This window comes from Heloderma suspectum, chromosome 5 (assembly GCF_057233095.1).
Source record: "Heloderma suspectum isolate Gila_16-S chromosome 5, 16-S_ref, whole genome shotgun sequence".
Lineage (NCBI taxonomy): Eukaryota > Metazoa > Chordata > Lepidosauria > Squamata > Helodermatidae > Heloderma > Heloderma suspectum.
This window is the reverse complement of record NC_139462.1, coordinates 203,648,436-203,669,187: the sequence shown is the minus strand read 5'-3', so window position 1 is coordinate 203,669,187 and position 20,752 is coordinate 203,648,436. Positions and strand designations below refer to the sequence as shown.

The following is a 20,752-nucleotide window of genomic DNA, read 5'->3' as shown; positions in this document are numbered from 1 at the left end:
ATGGTGACAAGGTTTTATATGTTCTTCGACCTCCTGGATTGTTGTGAAGATGAAGCATCTTCCTAGAGCAGAATGGGGCAACTTGGGGTCTTCCAGATGTTTTGGCTTACAACTCCCATCAGCCCTAACCAACACAGCGAATAGTGAAAGACTATGGGAGTTGTAGATCAAAACATCTGGAGGACCACAAGTTGCCCACTACTGTCCTAGAGACATAAAGGCTGCAATCCTATCCACATGTAGATGTAAGTCCCACTGAATTCTGAGTAAACATGCATAGCTGTGGGCTGCAGCTCTAAGCCACAGGTAGTAGCAGCAGCTGACCTAAACCAGTTTAAGAATAAGACCATGTGCTTCAGTGAATTGTCCTCCAGTCTGAGTGCTAGCTAAGGAGAATATGTGATGCTATTTTCTTGCCCCTACTTTTCCCTGTGTTGAACTCTCAATATCTGGATAATATCCAACCTTGACCTTTTAAAATATATGTGGTACCCCACCAAATGGAGTCAAGAATCCACTATATAGACTTATAGCCCCCAATCCCTTTTTCAAATCAGATGTGGATTAAAGTTAGCAGTGAATTTTTTATTTATTTGCCTTCAGTATTTTTAATGGAAATCACATACCCTTTCATGAAATGTCTACTGAAAAAAAGTTAATATGTTGAGATATATCTCACCCTGTCTGCATGGAAGACTGCAGTTTGTCATGGTCTAGGATATATTGCTGCTTTCTGGCTATATTTTATTGCAGAAGGAGATGGCATTTAATGGAACAATCATAATAACAAAACAAACGGGACCTTTTCCTTTGCAAAGTTCTTCTCTCCTCGTTTCCCCTGTAGTGAGACTGAATTGTTGTTGCTGCTTTATTATTTGCATCCTTTTGTTCTTTAATTTTCTTTCTGATAAAGTGTCCTCTTGCAACTGAAATAAATTAGAATAAGAATAAAAGAATAAGACCTTTTTGAAAACTGTCATAAACCAACAGTGTTAAATAGCCACACTATTGACTGAGGGCAAGTTTATACCATCAAAGAGCTGTTTAGGGTTCTTTTTATGATCTGTATTCGGGTGAGAATTCATCCAACCTCTGAAATGGAAGACTCCATTTTATGAAAAGGTCCTCTTACGAAATTGCTTATTTGTCTGAAATATGTTCAGTCTCCTCCTACAGAACTGGAATGGTTTGTCCCACCAACTACACACAATGATTTGGCCTACACATGCAGCAGACTGAGGTGGCAAAATCTTGAAGTGGTATGAGGAATGCTCTCCCATATAAATACTCTCTGCAAATAAAATAGCACATTGGTGTTTGGCGTGGGAAGGTTCTCTCCCAGCCCCACTCCCTGATGTGCCAATTTTGTACTTGTGGGGAGACTTTTCCGTAAGGGAGCATTAAAAAAAAGTGAACCCCTGCCTCTGAAATGATACATTTCATTCTTATGCCTCAGGAACCTGCCATGTCATTCTGCAAGATCTGCAGACCAGGACCACCACAGGCAATTGTGGAATATGTGACTGCTTTGGAGAGTAAATAGATAACTTTTTCTTCTTGCCCCTAGGGACACAAAATAAGCAAGACTGTCAGAGCTAGCCCAGTAAGGTGGACATGAATCAAGAAGAGGAGCAAGTGGCTAAGGATTGGCTTCCAGGGTTCACGTTAATCTCCTGGGCTCAAGTTGGTTTTACTGGATTTTCTTCTTGCTCCACCGCTCTTCATTTGTTTTGGTTTCTCTGTCTTCTTGTCCCTGTATCAGGTTCCCCTTCCTTAAAGCTCCTCATCTGTAGAACAAGAAACTGACAGGTATGCTGCTTACAGACCCTGCTTATTACTCCTTCCTGGTCTCACAAGTCCTGCTGCCTCTTCCCCTTCAGAGTCTACCTGCCAAGCTTCACCAGAACCTGTCTGAGGTCAGCCTCTCAACTCAGTTCACTCTCTTGAGCCAGACACTCATTTCTGGAAGGGACTCCCTCTCCAGAAAGCATAGCAATTACATCGCAGTAAAAAACCAAGCAAAAAGCAAAGAGGGGAGGGGGCGGAATACCATCACACTTGCAAACAAAAGACAAAACTGCCAGGAGCTACTGGAGGTTGAAGCTTCAGCTCTCTGTGCACTCCTTCTTCTGAGCTACTGGGACATCCGGTTGAAGCCCTTCCTAGGCAGGAGGGTTCCTGGGTATTGGAGTGACTTTGCCCATGCAGGCTGGCCATGGTTTCTCCTCAGGGGGAAGGGCTACAAAAGCTTTCAATTCAGGCTGGGACTTTCCCTAGGCATTGTTAGTGTATTCTGGCTCTTGGCTTGTTCTTTGAATCTGATTCCTGGCTTTGATGCTTGGCTCAACTTCCTGGTTCTGCCCCCTGACTTGATTCCTGGCTTCTGGTTCTCAGCTACTGCTTAACAGTTCCCAATGGCTCTGGTCTGGCAGGAACACATTCAACCAGCCTTCTCTAACTTGCTGCCTTCCAGGTTGGACTACAACTTCCATCAGCCCCAGCCAGCATGGCCAGTGGTCAGGGATTATGGGAATTGTAGTTCAAAACATCTGGAGGGCACCAGGTAGGGAAGGTTGCATTAAACAAACAAAAAAACCTGCTGGTGTTTTCCCTCTAGTTCAGATACACAACCACACATAACGATTGTGTAGACTTGCCCTCAATAGAAGCTTACAGGAATTAAATATCAATTCTTACCAGCCTGAAGTCTGGTAATGCACATTTCCATTTTGTATGTATTCTTTACACTTGTATACTCCTTGCGAATAACATATCCCCTGTAAGCTAAAGACAGACGGTGATAACTTTGTAAGTAAGCAGTTACATTTTTTTTTTTTTTTGCTAAACTACCTCTGCATGCCTATGGGGGGTGGGGTGGGGTGGGGTGGATAAAGAAGGCATAGCCTTTAGGACAAGAGATATAAATGAGATCTTATGCTTCCAAGCTCATGACAAGAAAGCACAAACTGGTTCAACCCCCCAAAAGAGATAGTTTTCCATGCTAGAAATTCAGGACCCAATTATTACACTCATTCAGTTGAATAGGGATCAAACATCAAATTTACTTAATGGATCTAATTGCATTCATCACATTAAAAGTATGAATAGCTTTAAGCCCAAATAGGAAGATGCTTCACATGTTGAGCAAAAATTCTTCTTGTAGCTGCTCAGTTGACTGCTTCATTAATCTTATTACCTTGGATCATTCCTATTTTACATTGGTTTATTTGGCATCATCGCCAGACATCTCTCTTAGCAGAAACAATGTCAGTAGTCGAGTATTAGGCATTCTTCAGTTGGGAAATTCTACCTTTTAGAAGTGTATGACCAGATAACAGTTTCAACCATAATAAAAAGATAACTGATGTAAGCCACGCATTTTAAAGAGGCAAGTGTTAGATGCGGATCCCCCAAAGTTAAGGCTGGGCAAGGAGAAGGCAGAGAGAAGCACAGTAAAGCCTGTCTGTAGACCGCAAGAGCAACAGATTCTCCCAGTAGCTCTTGTCAGTAAGCACATTATTATACTGGTGACTTAGAATTCTTGAAAGGGGTTGAGAATATCACTTGATCTTTCTTGGCCTATTGGTATAAAGAGGCCTCCTTGGCAGGCATGGCTGATCTCCCTGTAATCCTCTCCTTTGGCCACAGGCTGAATCTTCAGCTGATGTTCCCAGGCCACAAGTTCAAGATTCAGTGGATTTGACTCTTAACACCAACCAAGTTTTATTTATTTGTATTTATATTAAAATGTATATCCTGCCTTTGTAGGCGAAGTGCCCACTCAAGATGGCTTACAGTATCAGAAGATAAAGCAAGATAGCAAAACAGTATTATACAAAATAATCAAACAATAAGCCAAGAATAAAAACAGCAGAACCATCTCCTATTTTACATCTGATTGTCTTATTTCACGTCTACACACACAGCACAAACCATATTTGCACATAATTATGTATATTAATTCAAACTATTACCTGATTGTATTTTAATTGCACTTCCTTCTCTTTTCTCCTTTAGCTTTCTGTATCTCTTTGAAACAAGCCAACCTCTGACATATGCTTGAATCAAAACAATCCTGTTGATTCTCTCTTTTCTCATTAAGTTTAGCTGCTCTACATGGTAGTACTTGAGAAACACCTTTTTAAACAAGAGGGGTGGGGGGAATGACATGTTACAGAATGAAGACTCTCTTCCTTCCATAGATTACATCACCAAAATTGGAGTTTCCACAATTAAAAAGAAGAATCTGAGTAGGACATCCTCCTGGCGGATTGTGACCAGTGTGTGAAAATAAATACCTTAGTTTTCCCAAGTATCCAGTTATCAAGCTGGGCTTTTTCCAAGATGGCAGCACAAGTCTCAGGGCTTACAGGGGGGTTGTCGTTTGATTTGTAACAAAGGAGATAGTATCTGAGAGACAGAGAGAGAGAGAGAGAAACCCAATCCTTTAGCACTGCATTTACAGAAAACATTTAGCGCTGATCAGTTAACTTTTATCTGATTTTCTGTACAAACTGAAGTGTAATGCTGTCACAGCCACTGTGAATTTGTATGTATGACATTTAAACACCAAGCTAAAAGGCTAACCACAGGCATGGCTGCATAGAAAAGCAGCTGAGATAAAAATTGCCACAAAGCATCCAAGTCTTTAAGGGTGCAATCCTATGTATGTTTAGACAGAAAAAAGTCCTGCAACCCTCAGCATTCCCCAGCCGCCAAGGCTGTCTAAACATGCATATTTATTTATTTATTGCATTTATATCCCGCCTTTTTTCCTCTTGCAAGGAACCCAAGGCGGCTTACATTATCCTCCTCCTCTACATTTTATCCTCACAACAACAACCCTGTGAGGTAAGTTGGGCTGAGAGTCTTTGACTGGCCCAAGGTCACCCAGTGAACTTCCATGGCCAAGTGGGGACTAGAACCCGGATCTCCCAGCTCCCAGTCTGTCACTCTCACCACTACATTACCCTAATTTAATTTATTCACGCTGATCCACACAGTCAGAAAAACCATATGGTACAGCCCTCTTGGGATTGCACCATTTCAGAATGTACATGAAGAATGGCATGTCTGAATGCTCGCCGACATCGGAACAAAACATTGTGTACAAAGAAAACTAATAATGTGTGCTGGTGTTTAAGGAGCCACAAGACTCTTTGTTGTTTAACAGTACCAGACCAGAAAGGCAACAAATCTTCTTCCTGACATACTGGTTCTGCGCAGGAAGCAAGTTTTCGACATGGGGAGCATTCACACATGCAATGCTTCAGCGGCCTTTTGAACTGGTGCTTTTATTGAAAATACCGATTGGCCCTTTACTCCAATGTATATCAGTGTAAAATGTCCCCAGCTTTGTTGTTGTTTTTTCAGTCAACTGACTCTTCAAAGACAATCTTAAAAACTGTAAAATACGTACAACAGAATAATATTAAAAAAAAAACATTTCAGCAGAACTGAATGTTAACAATATCATACATGCATGTTCCCTAGGATACCCATTTAAAATCACCAGAGAACAGCAATTCATATAGATATATAATTTTAACACCACAGACAGAACGTTTGCATTACACAAAATATAACACTTCTCAGTGGAGTCAGTTTGCATACTCAGCTAGCAGTTGTCAAATGTACAATAATACAGTATAGAAAGATCATTATAGAAAAATTCTGTTGCACATGTTTGTATGCAACAGAACCTCGTTTGGTACCAAACTGAGAGAGGGGGGTGGGGGGAAGTCCCTTATGGACAAGGCCTACCAAAACAGCACTTGTAAAGGGCATACCGCTTGATGAATTGAGCAAAAAGAATACGATGAGAATAACCCTGCCTCCGGATCCGTGCCGTTTCCAGAATTCCAGTGTATCGCAGCTGTACCAACACCTTTTCTTTGTCATACTTGTTTGCCTGTCGATCATTGTTTGGCTTAATGCAACGGACAAAGTGAGGTTGGCCAACTACCATTTTAGATAATAAATCCATTAGCGAATACTGAAAGGAAATATGGAAAGAAACATTTGGAATTTTTATGTTACATTTATATCTCCTTCCTTGCAAGTAAGAGCTTTGGAAAGTTTGTATTATTGCAAACCTATCTGAATTTTTTGTACTGACCTAATGAGATTGTGGGACTCCCTACAGTTTGTGTTGGAAATTACACAATATTGGAGGTATCTGCAAAGGCATCTGATTTAAAATGTATGCTCAGACCATATACAGGATGTAGCAGCTAGTCTAGTTGCTGTATTCTCATGCTGAATGCAGTGACCTATTCTACTGACACTAGGAAAAAGAGTTCTTTATTGTCACAACCTAATACTGACAATGCTGAAACAATACCAGAATGAAAAGAGGGAAACGCTTAAGCTTTAGCTGGTGATATATTATAAAAGCAAAGCTGGCCAAAATACTAACTGAAATCTGTACATTGGGATGAAAGAATCCTTTCAAAAAGGGGATTTGGCAAGGTTTCTCAATTTGTGGAGTCTGTACGTGAAATTAAAATTATTAATCTACATTGGGGAATGCTAGAATAATAGGAAACTCTTGTTTACATTTGTGTAATATGATCTTTCTTGCTTTGAAAATACAAGTAATGGTAGGACCAAAACAGCGCTCGGGTCACCTCGGTATTCACTCATGCCGGCCACATGACCATGGAAGCGTCTTCGGACAGCGCTGGCTCTTCGGCCTAGAAATGGAGATGAGCACCACCCCCTAGAGTCGGACATGACTAGTTGGGGACACCTTTACTTTAGGACCAAAATGGAGGGGAATTGTGCTTTAGAGGTTCTTGAAATTATACAAAATAAGATCCTTAGTTTTCTTCTAGGTGTCCTTCCCAATAGCTCTTCTGTTTAACTACAGGCCGAATTTAGGGGCTCATTTCAGTATGACAAGGGCACATAATTCCATTATTGGTCACTGGCTTAAGCTGCAGTTTATGGATAATTCTGGACTCCATAAGTAAGGTTTGCTGCCTTGGGAACCCTAGTGATAGAAAAGGTGCGGGATATAAATTTATCCAACAAATACATAATATTAGAAGAGGCTTCTTCAAATAAGTTGTTTATAAGCTCTTACTTATCCAGAGTCACTGAGCTTATTCATTTTCTGACAGATAAGGTTGTGAATCCTAGGGTTGCTTTAGAACTTTACAAAACAATGCTGAACTCTGTAAAGGTAAATGCTGTAAAGTGCTTTGGAGATTCTCAACGATCTCCTGGAAGTGGTTCTTGTTGTTTACGACCTACATTTCCTATGGATAATTGTGATGTTGTCTGGTTAGCTTCCAAACTGTCCTTTTTACAAACTGTTTCTTGGCTAATCACTCTTATGCCCAAAGCCATATAGATCATATTATGGCCTTTAATGCTCAGCATTGTCAATGCTCTTTTGTCACAGCCTTTCGGTTAAAATGGCACATTGAAAACAGCACCTATTCCATGCCTCCTGCCAATTCCACACCCCTAATGAGCAGGTGGAAATGTAATTGCCTATTGGCATGAAATTGTTAATGGCAGTTGTGGCAGAAAATGATGTTCTGACAGGTTTTCTGCAGAGTGTCTCTAAATGCAGATTCTTATTGAAAACAGAGAAGCTAATTGTGCAAGCATCAGGGTGACTCAAAGGAAAATAACAGCAATAATGTAAAACTGGATAGTGCATTATTCAAATGTAAATTCCAAAACCATCTTAATGCGCTCCTTGCATGTGCAATTACTATTTCAGTGGGACCATAGAACTAAAATACTATCAATGACATAACAATGAATTCCAACTAGCTTGGACAACATGCCTGATCAAAGATTTGACAGGAACACCCCTAAAGTGACATTATGAACATGAAACATAATTAACTAAACACAGCTGGACTTCTTTCTGTGCCATTGATTTCTGCAACTCATATAAACCAATTCAAGCAATATCACCCATACTATTGTATTTTCCTTGTGGCAGTGAAACCTCTGATTCTCAGTTAGCTGAGCTGGTATAGTGGCACAACATGTTCAGTTGGTCAGGGATCTAAACAGTTTTCAGTTTAGCTCCTGTGAGGGAAGGGAAAGTTGTCAACATGACTGGGATCAAAACCTCACACAGGGGCATAGTAGCCATGGGAAAAAAGCATAGAAACCTGCCCACAGTTTTCGCCTTGGCTAGAAGACAGTGTTTATTTGACATTTCCAACATGGAAAGTGTTCCATCTTGCAGTGTTAAAGAGACGTTAGCTCTGCTGGGCCTGTCGGAAAGGTTTAATCCCTGGCGTCTGAAAATTTTTCAAGGAACAAGGCCAGGAAAGGCCACTGCCTTAGACCTTACAAAGCCAGGTTTTGCCAGTCAGAGTAGACAATACAAGGCTAGATGGGCCAATTGTCTGATTCAGTATTGGTCAGCTACTCATGTTTATATGCCTGGCAGCAGCACATGGCATGGTCAGGTGGATGAAGGTTGACTGCAACTAACATCAGCATCCTACAGTGTTGTAGAGCACAGTGCTTAGAGAACAAGCACCAGGCAAGGTGAGTGCAGCCACCACCATCTAAGTTGACCTGAACGCCTCTAAGCATACACCACGTTAGGACCCAGAGATGTTCTGAGGAAATGAAGATGGCAGCAGCTGCTGCAGACACCTCCACTGGCGTGTCTTTTCTCAGTGCTCACCTGTGGGACTACTGGGGAGCTGGAGTTGTGCTGCTGCCTGTCACTGCTGCCACCCATCCCCACCATGGGCCACTCACCTCTCCAATCTCTGGTAAGCTTACCTTTGGGGGGGGCACCAGGGTGGTACCTGGCCCTGGCCCTGTATGTTCACCTGGGATGTAACCCGCCCTCCCCAAAGAGCTGGATCTGATATCTCTACATTCAAATACCTGGCAAGTGGTAAGGTATCCACTTCAGTAGCTTTAAAATAGGGTGTCTTAAAGGGTTTTTCCTCAAGCCTCACATCCTTTAGAACAGAGGTGCGCAACCTGTGGCCCTAGGGCGACATGCAGCCCTCAGCACCAGTGGAGGCTGGTGGCTCCGATGTCAGTGGGGCAGTGAATCTGGGTTTCAGTCAGAACCAGCCAGAACTCAAATGGAGCTATCCAAGGTGCTCCAGGATTCTGACTGAAACCCGGAGTGGATTCACTGCCTCACTGACATCGGAGCCACCAGCCTCCATTGCCTCAACCTAATTTCATGCGGCCCTCTGTGTGTGATCAGACCTCTGGCAAGAACCATCTGTCCCTTCCCTGGCAGCCTGCTGGGTGGGAAGGAAGATAGAGTGAGAGAAAAAGGGGTGGCAGAAATAGAGAGAAAAGAGAGTGGCACAAAGAGAAAAGGGTGATCGACCCACTCTTGGCTCTGGTGCTCCCCTCCACTGGTTTCAGCCCCATCCACTGCTGACATGTGATCCCTGAGAGATTACCCACGAGGAAATGCAACCCTCGACAGAAGAAGAAGAAAAGACTGCCCACCCTTGTTTAGAAGTTGCCCACCCCTGTTTAGAAGTTTTAATGGACCCCTAAAAGCTTTCAGATTTTAAGTTAAATACATTATCACTAAGAACTGGGGTTGACAACCCTTTGGGTCCGTGGGCCCACTTGGAAATTTGAGAAACTGTCCTGGGCACAAACATAAAATGGCTGCCATGGGTGGGCATGGCTATTCAAAAAGGACAAATGATGAGCCCAGAGGCATTCATGGGAAATTAAGATAGCAGCAGCTAGAGGCTCCCGGCTTCCAGTAACAAAATATAAAAGTATTTTTTAAATGAAAATTGGGGCCAGGAGGAAGTAGGATGTCTCGGTGAGCACCAAGGAAGGTGTTTGGGGGCACATTGGTGCTAGTGGGCAACATGTTGCCTACCCCTGCCTAAGAAGAAGCAGAATAGCTGCATTTAGTGAGATGAGGGAGGAATCAGTAAACTGATTACTACTAATGCATAAATAAATGTATTAAAAAACCAAGGCCTTACTCTGAAATATGAAGCAACTGTCTGCGTTTTCATATTGGTTGTTTCTCTCGGATGATGTGTGGAATCCTCTGGCTCATTCTATATGCATTAAGAAATAAAATGGGATTTCTTAACTGCACAGCATCTGAAGCTTATTGTACCTGCTCAGGAAAGTGTCCTTTTAAAGAACACACTTAATAAATGGAACATGCTCATTCTAAGCTGCAGATGCTATTGAGGAATCATTAGGGGAGTCAGAGATTGTTACACCAGTTACATTACAATACTTTATCACACTGTATACACACATGAAGACACACACGTACTGGACACAGTTTGATAACTGAACATAACTGAGATATTTGTCACAAATGACATTGTAAATAAAAATGGCTTATGCAGATTTCTCTTCTTTCTGTCTTAAATATCAGGATTTAACATCCCATAATAATAATAATAATAATAATAATAATAATTTGTTATTACATTAACAGAGCTTGACAAAATGCTGTCGTTTCTCTTTTTAAACTAACATACCAATCCAGAACACATTTACTTGGAAGTAAGACTCTTGTGAAGTCAATGGAACATACTTACAAGTAAGTATGCTTAGCGATGAAAGCTACAGACAGTGACTGTCGAGAATTAATTGAGTTTTCCCTGAAGGAGTTATAAAACTATAGTCAGAAAGACGGGAAATGTAGGTTTTTACCTCACGGAAGGAATACGAATTGCACAACACAAAGATATCCAGCTAAACCGAAAAGAAAATAGGAGAGAGGGAGAGAAATCGAGGAAGGGGTTACTTGCTTACTTTTTTTTAGTAACAACAACAATATTCCCTTTGTCTACTTTAATATGTGGGTTAGACCGCTGCCATGGGGTTCCTTACCTTCGTTTGGCTGACTGGTTTCTGTGGAGTCCATGTCTGGTAGTTTATTGCACTCTTGCTTTTAGTGTGTGCCAAATTACCTAAGAGAAGAGAAAAACACCCAGCTAAAAAGGGCCACTCTCTCTGGGCAGTGTCCAGCTTTGTCATTCCGCTAGTGCAAATGACATCGCGCTTGTGGAAACTAGGTTCTGAACTATGCACAAGAGGAGAATGCAATTACAGTTGTTTGCACAAGCACAATTGTGTAAGCAGTTGCACATTATGCTTGTGCAACTTGTTGTGCACTGCCCCCAGTTAGACAAATGGCCAACCAGAGTTTGCCACTAAGTTTACGTTAAGGAGGGTACTGAAACCAATCATGATTTCCTGGTGAGTGTATCAGTATTATATGTATGTTTGCCACCATCACTATTTACATTTTTAAGTGTACACCTAAAATATTCAGCTTTATGAACATTCCCTCCCACATAAAATCTTATAATGGCCTCCTTTGAGGTGAAAGGGTTCCTGAAGTTTGAATGGAGGAAAGTTACCCAGAGGAACATGCAAAGGTGCCAGAAGGAGAGGGCTGAAGAATGGGGAATTGCTGCTGTCTCCTGATACAGTCAAACAGGCTTTTGCCCAGTATTTTTCTGGGTAGAGCAAGACACCTTGCAATTCACTCAGTGCAGTGTGGACTGGCAGGGCCTGGCCCAGTTACTATGCAATTTTTGTGGGATTCAAAGTACCAGATTAGAACAACTCAACCAGAGTTTGAAAGCTCCTAACCTAAAAGGATTCTTATCCCAAGGGCCTTCCATAAAGCAGCTTCCTCATTACAATTCCAGAAGTAGCATCAAAATGTAATTTAAATACAAATTAATCTTGCAGTTGGGCACTTGGAAAAAGCAAAATTAATTATATGCTGGTTACTGAAATAACCGGCAAATGCAATAACTGAAATAACTGACAAAGGTCCTTATGCATTAAGGACAAATCACATTTTTAGATGGTTCTTATATCATATTTGGGTGAACAGCAAGAAATATTAAACATGGTTGGTTTATTTATATGTTGTTTGTGGATTATACAAATGTATCACAAACTGGACATGCTTGGGAATAGAGATGTTGGTGGAGTCCAGTTGGGGGCTCGAGCTCGGAGGATTACTACCACCTCCTCAGCCTCCTGGACCATGTATACCTGTAATATTGCGTAAGTGGGCCTCTTTACAGCCACTATTTACATAAAAGGCCGAGCTGCCATTTTGTGCAGAATGGCGGCTTGGTGGAGGAGCAGAACCCTGGGCACTGCTTGCCAGGGTGCTTACAGACCACGCGGTGAGCAGGGTCAAGCAGCTGGTGGGGGTCTGGCGAGTGGCGCACAGTGCAGATGGAGGTGAGTTCACCGATCCCTCCTTGGAAAGCACGGGATGCAACTGGGCCCTGATCTTCTTTCTTTCAAGCCCTGTTTTCATCACTCTGGCCAATATCCCCTGAAGCATATGGCTACACAGGAGTTTGGGCGTAGGGTTGCCATCTTATATTATTTTACCAGATATTAAGCAAATAAAGCTTTTTGCATCGTTTCATCCCCATGCTAGGAAATGCTTCACCTGCTAAATTTCTGCATGTCAGGCGGCTGTTAAATGTTAACAGTTAAAGGCACAGGAACAGGGCCAACAAAAAGAAGAGGAAATCCTCATGGGCTGTGTGGATTTTCAATTCATGCAGGGCAGTGGTGAGGTTTAACAGACTGCTCTAGCACCCAGTACTGAAGTGCATCCTCGAATGTGCTTCAGAAAAGGTCCTAGGTTCAATCCCCAGCATCTCCATGTAGGGCTGGGAAAAGATTCCTGTCTGAAACCCTGGAGAGCCACTGCCGGTCATTGTAAACCAGCCTTCCCCAGCCTGATGCCCTCCAGACATTTTGGATTATAACTCTCATCATCCGAGACCACTGGCCACGCTGGGTGGGGCTGATGGGAATTGCAGCACAACATTTGGAAAGCACCAGCATGGGAAAGCCTGGCATAGACTGAGCTGGATGGACCAATGGTTTGACTGTGAATAAGGCAGCTTTCTACGTTCCTATCCTCTGAAACACGCAAGGGGGCAATGGCAGAGGCACTGGGATTCTGCTGCGGACTGATCAATGTGCAAAGGGTTCACGGAGGGTAGTACATTTAGAATTCACTGCTACATTGCTGGCTTCTGGATGAGGACAACATGCCAGCCATATACCCTGCATTATGCTACTCCCTTCCTATGGTGGTCAATAACATGGTGGATGCTTGCTTCCCTCTAAATCCATGGTAAGGGGGAGGGTGAAAGATGCTAATCCAGTGGTCCTCTCTGAGGTAGGCAGCAATAAACACTGGACCTGACAAACCCAGCAGGACTACTGTGAAACATATTACCTGTTTTTGTAAGAGGGTGGATTACCAGCTGTCTAGTAAGATAGTTTTCGGAGGATCGCAAGAGCAGTACAATGTCAGCTGGTAAAGTGTCTCTGTTTTTGGCTAAGAACCCACTTGCATTATAAAGAACCTGTGTTTTAAAAAAGGGCAGTGAAAATTATACAACATTTTTTTTCTTATGTTTACTGCTTATCAAATGCTTTTGCTTCTGTGCATTAGGAAATTACTTGCCCAGAAATCATAAACATACTTCCTCTCCAAAAAATGTAAATGCATATATGACTGGGCTGTTAGTGCGTAAAAGGAAAGTTGAAAAAGAGTTGGAGAAACTTCAGACAGTCTCCAGCTTCATTGTCTTATTATTTTGTTTTAGTGACTGCATCACTTATGAATGCCTTAAAAAGTACATCATGGCTGTTAATTTTGTCTATGATACTGGAGGAAGTTTTTTATTTTATTTACTGTGCTATAGAGCAATTAACTTTAATTATTCCAAATGTCACTAAATCTTTGGACTTTTGCAATATATTGCCATTACTTAGTTCTTACTCACATTGTTAGGAAGTAATATTAGTAAGAAGCATCATTCAGTTCTTTTACCTTCCCTGCATAATGGTAAATCCCAAACGTCAAGTCTATTCTTTTTGGTCTCCAGAAATATTTTGATTTCAGGTTGTCTTCAAATTTTTCTGTAAGGGAAACATACAGGAAATAACATAAATTTACCAATTTCTGCTTACTAGAGGCATGTATTCTTTATGTCAAGTGTTGCTTCTTTCCATCTATTCTTTCTCAGTCTGCAAATATGCAAACATATAGAGATGTTTTCATAAAAACGTAAACAGTTTTAAGTTTTAACTTTTTTTTTTTAAACTTCCCATAAGATGATGGTGGTCTGAAGGAAATGGACTCTGGAAAGGATGCTCTGAATTTCCCACTACTTTGGGTAAAGTGGAGCAAGACAGATCCGTGTTTTCTGGCTCTGCTTGATCTTTCTTCTAAGTGAGCACTTTTCATGGGTAGAAAATATCAGCTGCAGAAGTGCCACTCGCACCCTTTGAAACAGGGGCGCAGAACTCCCAGGCTGTGGGCCTAATCCAGCCTGTCAGGCTCCCCATTGCACCCCATGGAGCCTCCCAGGGGGAGGAGGATCTGAGATTGGCTGGCGGGGACCACTCGAAGCCAGAGACTTGGCTACTACCAGGAGGAAGAGCTGCTGTTGGGAGGAGGCATAGAACTCTGTGCCTCTCTCTTAGTGTGGAGAAAAAAAGAAAAAGGAGTGAGGAGATTATGTCAGTGGGCAGGGTCCCCCCCATGGATGTCATCTGACCCATGGTTCTGCACCCCTGCTTTGAAACCTGAATATTTTCACAAAGAACACATAAGCAAATAACTAAAACAAGAAATGTCACACACTGATTGCCAATAACCCTTTAAATACAAGCTGCCGCTTGCTTACCCACAAGTGTCTGATCAGTGGCTCGGGGAAACCGGCTTTCCTCATCAAGCAGGGACAATAATCCCATTGGTTTTTGCAGGAACATATCCAACAGGGGCCTGTTGTCCTCATACTCAATGACTCGTGCATCGACACCTTCGTAGAGGTATTCATTCTGTAACAGATGTAAAAAATTTGCCTTGCTGTACTATTTTATAAAGAGAGGTACTTCCATGTATGCAGCCCTCAGCCTAATTCTGTGCAGGTTGGGGGAACCTGGACAGCGGTGGGATGGGAAAAAAGTGTGTTTTTAGTGGGTTGACACCTGAAGAACTGGCAAAGAGGTGAACTGACACAGTGTTCTATATGCTGTTTGAATGCATAGAGACCTGTGTAGCTGAACGTAGTGAGTAGATTTTAGCAGGCTTTAGCTAACAAAAGGAGGCCCCTTGTATAATGAGCAGTTTCAAGTAGGCCTCTCACACGCCTTAATTGGTACCAAGCAAGTACAGCTCTATATGTCAAAGAACTTTACAGCTGCAAGGCCTGTGCAAATCTACCTCAGCCTTCTAAAGATAAGGGTGTTATGCCTTAATTCTCAAGGAGGAGCTGAGAAACTCTCCCTCCCATGGTTGAACATTGGAGCCCTGTTCTCAGGGAATGATTGATTTCCCAGCCTGTGATGCTTCAAGCATCACTGGGAAAGAGGAAGGGAACGATATAAGCTTGTGCTATGAGCAGAGCAATTTGGTCTTGCTCCAAGGGGGAATATGCATGCTACCAGCATGGAGAATCTGTTGGTCCACAGAGTGGCGTCTCGTGTGCTGTGGGGACTCCAGCACACAATCAGCTGTGACAGAGGACTGCTCTGATCTGCTGAAGGGACGTGTGAGCTTTCTTTGTATATTCTTTCTGCCTCCACTTATTACCTTTGTGTAATCCATAAACTATTAAACTGATCCACTGGTAGTTTTGTCTCACTTTGGCATCCATGAATCTGGTTTGGTTGGGACCTAAGTAACTCAGCATCTCAAAAATCAATACCGGGCTCAGACTCTGCCTGGATAGCCACTCTTGGAAGCCAACGTAGGAGGGAGCCACCCTAAGGGAGGGACATCTCTGCACAGCAAGCATGGGAATGAGGTTCATACCCAAATTGCTGCCAGCTTCTCTACCCTTTGGTTCATCTCCTCTACTTAGACATTGTTGATTAGTTGTCCAGGGCCTGGGGCAGTCTCAGACTTTCCTTAAACCTGCATTTGTAGAGAGGCTAGTCTCTAGCAAAATAAAGTCATATTAGCCTGAAGCTTTGTCTATTGTGGTGTTGATTGCGAAGGGAAAGGACGATCCATTTCTGACAGATATGTAGAGAGGATAATATATCCTGTGTATTGTTTTTATATTTTCATGTTTTATGCTTTGTATAATATCTGTCACCTGTTCATAAATACTTATAAACAAACACACAAATAAATATCCCAATATTGAACTGGATGGGTCACTGGTCTTACACCGTGCAGTAGCTCCTTATATTGATACACCAGAGGGAAAGTCAAATGAAAGGACTGACTACACTGTTTGCATGGTATTTTCTCAGTTCTGACAAGACAGAGGTTCTGTTGAGTAGTTTATGTGTTCAGAGGGGTGTGTCCAGTGCTTTTTGGATGGGGTTGCATTTCCCCTGGATCCAGCTTTGTCACTGGAAGCCAGCTTGCCTCTGTGACAAGGAGTGCCTTTCATCACTGGTGCGACTAGGTATGCCATCCAGGTTGATTCTTCCCTTCTCTCAGTTATAATATTACATGGGTTAAGCACTTTTTAAAGGTTATTTGCAGCCTTTAAAGCAAACTACACACTTAGCATCAAGTGAAGTCACTTCTTCATACTGCATTTATTTTAGAATATAGTGCAGTCTGAAGGGGAAAGCCTAATGATGATTTTATTTGGCAGTACAAAATAAGTTTTCCCAGGTGAAAACTGTTTGTCTTGCTTCCTCGCACAGTATGGAACTACCCTCTGCCACACACACACAAACTACTTTTGAAATGGCCAGGGTGCTTGGCACACGCTATGAGGTTCTCCCCCCCCCCCGCCCCCTGCTACTCCTTGCATTATACAGGGCAGTTTCTGCAGAGTTGAAAAGGAAAAAGGTATCCTGCTGTATGGCAATACAAAACATATGGGTTTGGAACTGACAGCCCACCCAGAATCTATAATGGTAAGAGCATTATATAGCACAGTGGGGGAGGATTTCAGGAAGGTGGCAAAGAAGCAAGGGTGCCTCTTTTCCTCCCACTCCCACCCCAAATACACCTGACAAGCTCCTCTTTCAGGCTGGTTGGGGCCCTGGAAAGGAACACTCCTGTTAGGATACGCACTGCAACGTTTTGCTGCAGGTCCTAGTACGCTATACCTAGAAAGAAAGGAGGTCCACTGGATTGGGACCTATAGCCATAGGCTTCTGTAACATTTGTTCTTTCCTCCCAATGAGGAATATTATCCCAAACAAATACCCCTTTGGCATTTTAAATGGATAAATATCCATTTTTCAGCCTTTCAAAAAGCCCCTGAAGTCTGCCCGCTGACCCTTCAAGTTCATCATGTTTTGATAATGGCACCATCTCATTTTTCACCCATCTTACAAAAAAATCAAATGATCTTGTACAGTCAGATTAAATTCCTCACCTTTTGAATTAGGCAGTAAACTTCCTAGATGAAATTAAAATAAAATGGCTATTTCCCCCCCCCCATGCCCCCTTTGAAAATCTGTTGTTATTAGGTTTGCCGGCAAATTATCAAGAACATCACAGGTTTCTTTTCTTTTCTTTCAGAACTGCTCTGTAAGGTATTCATTTAAAAAAAACACAACTTTTTTTTGCCATTGAGCCATAAATTACACAGTAAACCTTATTCCTCATCAAAACAACACTGGATTTGCATCAAACCTATTATCACTGTGTTCTGTTGCCTGGATACTGTAAATGGGAAGCCTGATGCATTTTCAGATGGACATGTAAATTGCAGATGGCAATCAAACAACTGTACATGGAACATATATAAACAGAGCATTTTATTGTCTCTTGGCTGGGGTGTTTGGGGTGGGGGGAAGGCTTGCCTCTCCAAAAGAACTTGTGGGTTATCTTTCTTAGATAAAATGTGATGTGTTCAGAAATACCACACTGGCACTCCCTCTCTTTCACCACCACAACACTGCATTTGCATCACAGGCTCTTATGAATAGAATGGTATTCCCCGTAATTAGGGGTGTTCACGGGTTGAGTAGGTCTTGCCTGTCAGCTCCCCTCCCCCCATGTTCACTAGTTACATACCATACTGGCAGTGTGTTCAGTGAACATGAAAAGGAGCCCTACGTGTGTATCTCAGTATGTGGGTAAGGCTCTTTCTCACACTTGCTGAATGCATAGCCAGCAGGGCTCATCAGTGGTGGAATATGGGACTGACGGGTGCAATCCTGCTCTCTTTGCAACATGTGAACCTTGTCCATTTGAATACCACTGCAGGGAGTTCCACTTCCTTGCTCAGCTTCGCAAAGCTGAATGGTGCATATTTTCATCTGGCTTTTGGAGTGGTGGGCTATGTAGAAGCTAATGTAAACAGGCAATTTGATGCTGTCATTTTAGTTATATTTATTTAGTTATTTACAACATTTATAAACTGCTCTGTATCTAAAAAAAGATTCCTGAGCAATGAACAGTAAAGAAGAAATGAATAAAAATATTTAAAATAATGTTTGTTTGTTTGTTTGTTTAAAAAAAATTACCAATAAAACCATGGCTGGTCAGTTAGGAAAAGTTTGTTTAAATAAAGATGTCTTTACCAGATGCCAGAAACAAAGCAACATTGGCACTTGCCTGACATCAACTGGCAGGGAGTTCCACAGAGAGGGAGCCAGTACACTAAAAACTCTTCTCCAAGTGGACTATAAATAGACTACAGGTCCATGCAGAACCACCAGGAGCAGCTCATCCAATTACCCAGACTGATAAGGGAGAAGGAGCACTTCCAGTGTTTTGCTTTTATGCTCTTTTAAAATGGAAAATCTGCTTTGTTTTTGTAAGTGGCATAAAATAAATAAAAGCAGCATGAAACAAAATTCACATGCACGCACACACTATAATGCCCACCTGCTCCCATGCAAAGACATGCTGATTGAAGTAGAATTGGATCTGCTCATTGGCAATGTTGATACAGAGCTGTTCAAAAGAATTCTTTTTGAAGTTTTCAAAACCGAAGATGTCAAGAATCCCAATGTTCAGTCCTTCATCACTTCCACTGAAAAGGCACAATATGTGTGTTACATTTTATCACCCTCCTTTAGTTATTTCTCATCAGCTTCAACTCCACAGCTACTTCAAGAATGTAACTAATATGCCTGGGTTAACACAGTTGGGAGTTACATCAGATGGTTTGGGAGACTGACAGATCCTAACATCCTGTGCTCTAAGAAGAGTTAGTCAGAGGCCAAATGTCTAAATGCAAGCTATTGCTTCTGAAAGGAAAGCAGCTGTAGGATGAGTGGTCCTTGCTTCTGGGCAGAGAGTTCCTATACCACACAAGTATTTGCATATCCCATGGTAAATTTGCCTTGCAAATCTGAATTTACACAAACATACTGCCATACAGCAACTTATCCCAAAGGCCCCTGCACTGCAGGACTGGCATTAGCCTAGAAAGCAAAGGTTAGCATGAAACCCAGGTATTTAACATTCATGACAGAAAGTTTTAAACAGAAATGAAGTCAATGGGTTTTCTCTCGAATTCAGATAGCAACAATGATAAAGCTGTTACCTTATTTTTTGCCCCAGGTGTTACTGTTCTGTGGCAGAAAGTTCCACATAAATCTCTGAGTGGGAAAATGAAAAGCTGACAGCCACCGTATGTTTAAACTTAGAGCTAAAGCTGAGTCACACAACCATTTTTTACATGGCCAAATCAATAGGTATTTACTTTTCAGTGGATTTGAATGTATCCTACAGCCTGGGTGAATCACATGACATGTGACCACACTGGAATGCTCAACATTATCCTGAATGTCTTTTAGAAGTGGAGTAAACTAGGACACAGCAAGTCATGATCTGGGCCATGTACAAAAGTAGGGCAACATGTTCAAGTCCACTGGTGTGTGCGTGTGAATTTGTAGCAATTTATGTATATTTTATGGCATTTGTATGCTGCCACATAACATAAAAGTTCTCTGGGCAGCTTACAATAAATAAACATAAAAACCAGTTTTTAATACAAAATAGAGTAAAGTAAAAAAAAGTGAAAAGTAATGTGCAGTAAAAAAGTTAAAAGTAAAGTATAGTAAAAAAAAGAAAGAAAAGTAAAACCATACAATCAAAAGCAGCAACAAAACAAAACTCACAGCAACCCTCAAATTAAAAACACAGATTTTAGAACTGAGAGGCTCAGACTACATGAGTGGGGAAGGACAACAGAGAGGGGGCAACCTAGCTGCCCTCAGAGCCTGGCAGCAGCCACCAAGAAGGCCCTCTCTCACATCCCCATGAAATGTGCCTCTGATGGTGCTGGTACCAAGAGAAGGGCCTCCCCAGAAGATCCTAAAACCCGGGCAGGCTCGTATGGGAGAAGGCAGCATTACATTACATGTGCAGCATTCCAGGCAGCATGACATTACATCATTATATGCATGGTGGAGTGGAGAGGATGTTCATGCCTGTTCCCCTACCATAGGAAGATTGTCATTACCCAAGTAAGTGTCTGAACCAGACCAAAGACAGCAACAACGCATACTGTGTTCTTAGGGCAGGATGCAGATTACATGGTGCATGGGGACCGCTTGGGACAGGTTGCACATGGTGGCTGCTCCACGTAACTGCTGCAACACGTAGAACAGCGCACCATATGGGTTGGATTCCTGCATTGAGTGGGGGTTGGACTCGATGGTCTTATAGGCCCCTTCCAACCCTACTATTCTATGATTCTATGTTTCTACTCTGATCACAGTGCAAATTTCCACACCCCTGCCAGCAGCCACAAGGAACACCTGCAAATAGGTGAGCTGTCCTTTCTACCTTCTGCGGGTATAAGCTAATACACAC

At 42.2% G+C, this 20,752-nt stretch overlaps 1 protein-coding gene across 2 annotated transcripts in view; it reads right to left on the bottom strand.

The window, feature by feature from the left end:
* Window positions 1-20,752, bottom strand: part of MYO3A (myosin IIIA) — a 133,387-nt gene that overhangs the window by 30,217 nt on the left and 82,418 nt on the right. Inside the window, exons 18-29 of one of the 2 annotated variants that reach the window (XM_084860485.1) lie at window positions 18,803-18,962; window positions 14,691-14,844; window positions 13,832-13,920; window positions 13,232-13,361; window positions 10,834-10,913; window positions 10,654-10,695; window positions 9,963-10,040; window positions 5,790-5,995; window positions 4,299-4,410; window positions 3,975-4,137; window positions 2,698-2,784; window positions 803-926 (exon numbers count right to left, since the gene is read on the bottom strand). In XM_084860485.1, the coding sequence (XP_084716611.1) occupies window positions 803-926; window positions 2,698-2,784; window positions 3,975-4,137; window positions 4,299-4,410; window positions 5,790-5,995; window positions 9,963-10,040; window positions 10,654-10,695; window positions 10,834-10,913; window positions 13,232-13,361; window positions 13,832-13,920; window positions 14,691-14,844; window positions 18,803-18,962 (1,425 nt within the window). The remainder of the gene's footprint in view (window positions 1-802; window positions 927-2,697; window positions 2,785-3,974; window positions 4,138-4,298; window positions 4,411-5,789; window positions 5,996-9,962; window positions 10,041-10,653; window positions 10,696-10,833; window positions 10,914-13,231; window positions 13,362-13,831; window positions 13,921-14,690; window positions 14,845-18,802; window positions 18,963-20,752) is intronic. The other variant, XM_084860484.1, reaches the window with a different exon arrangement.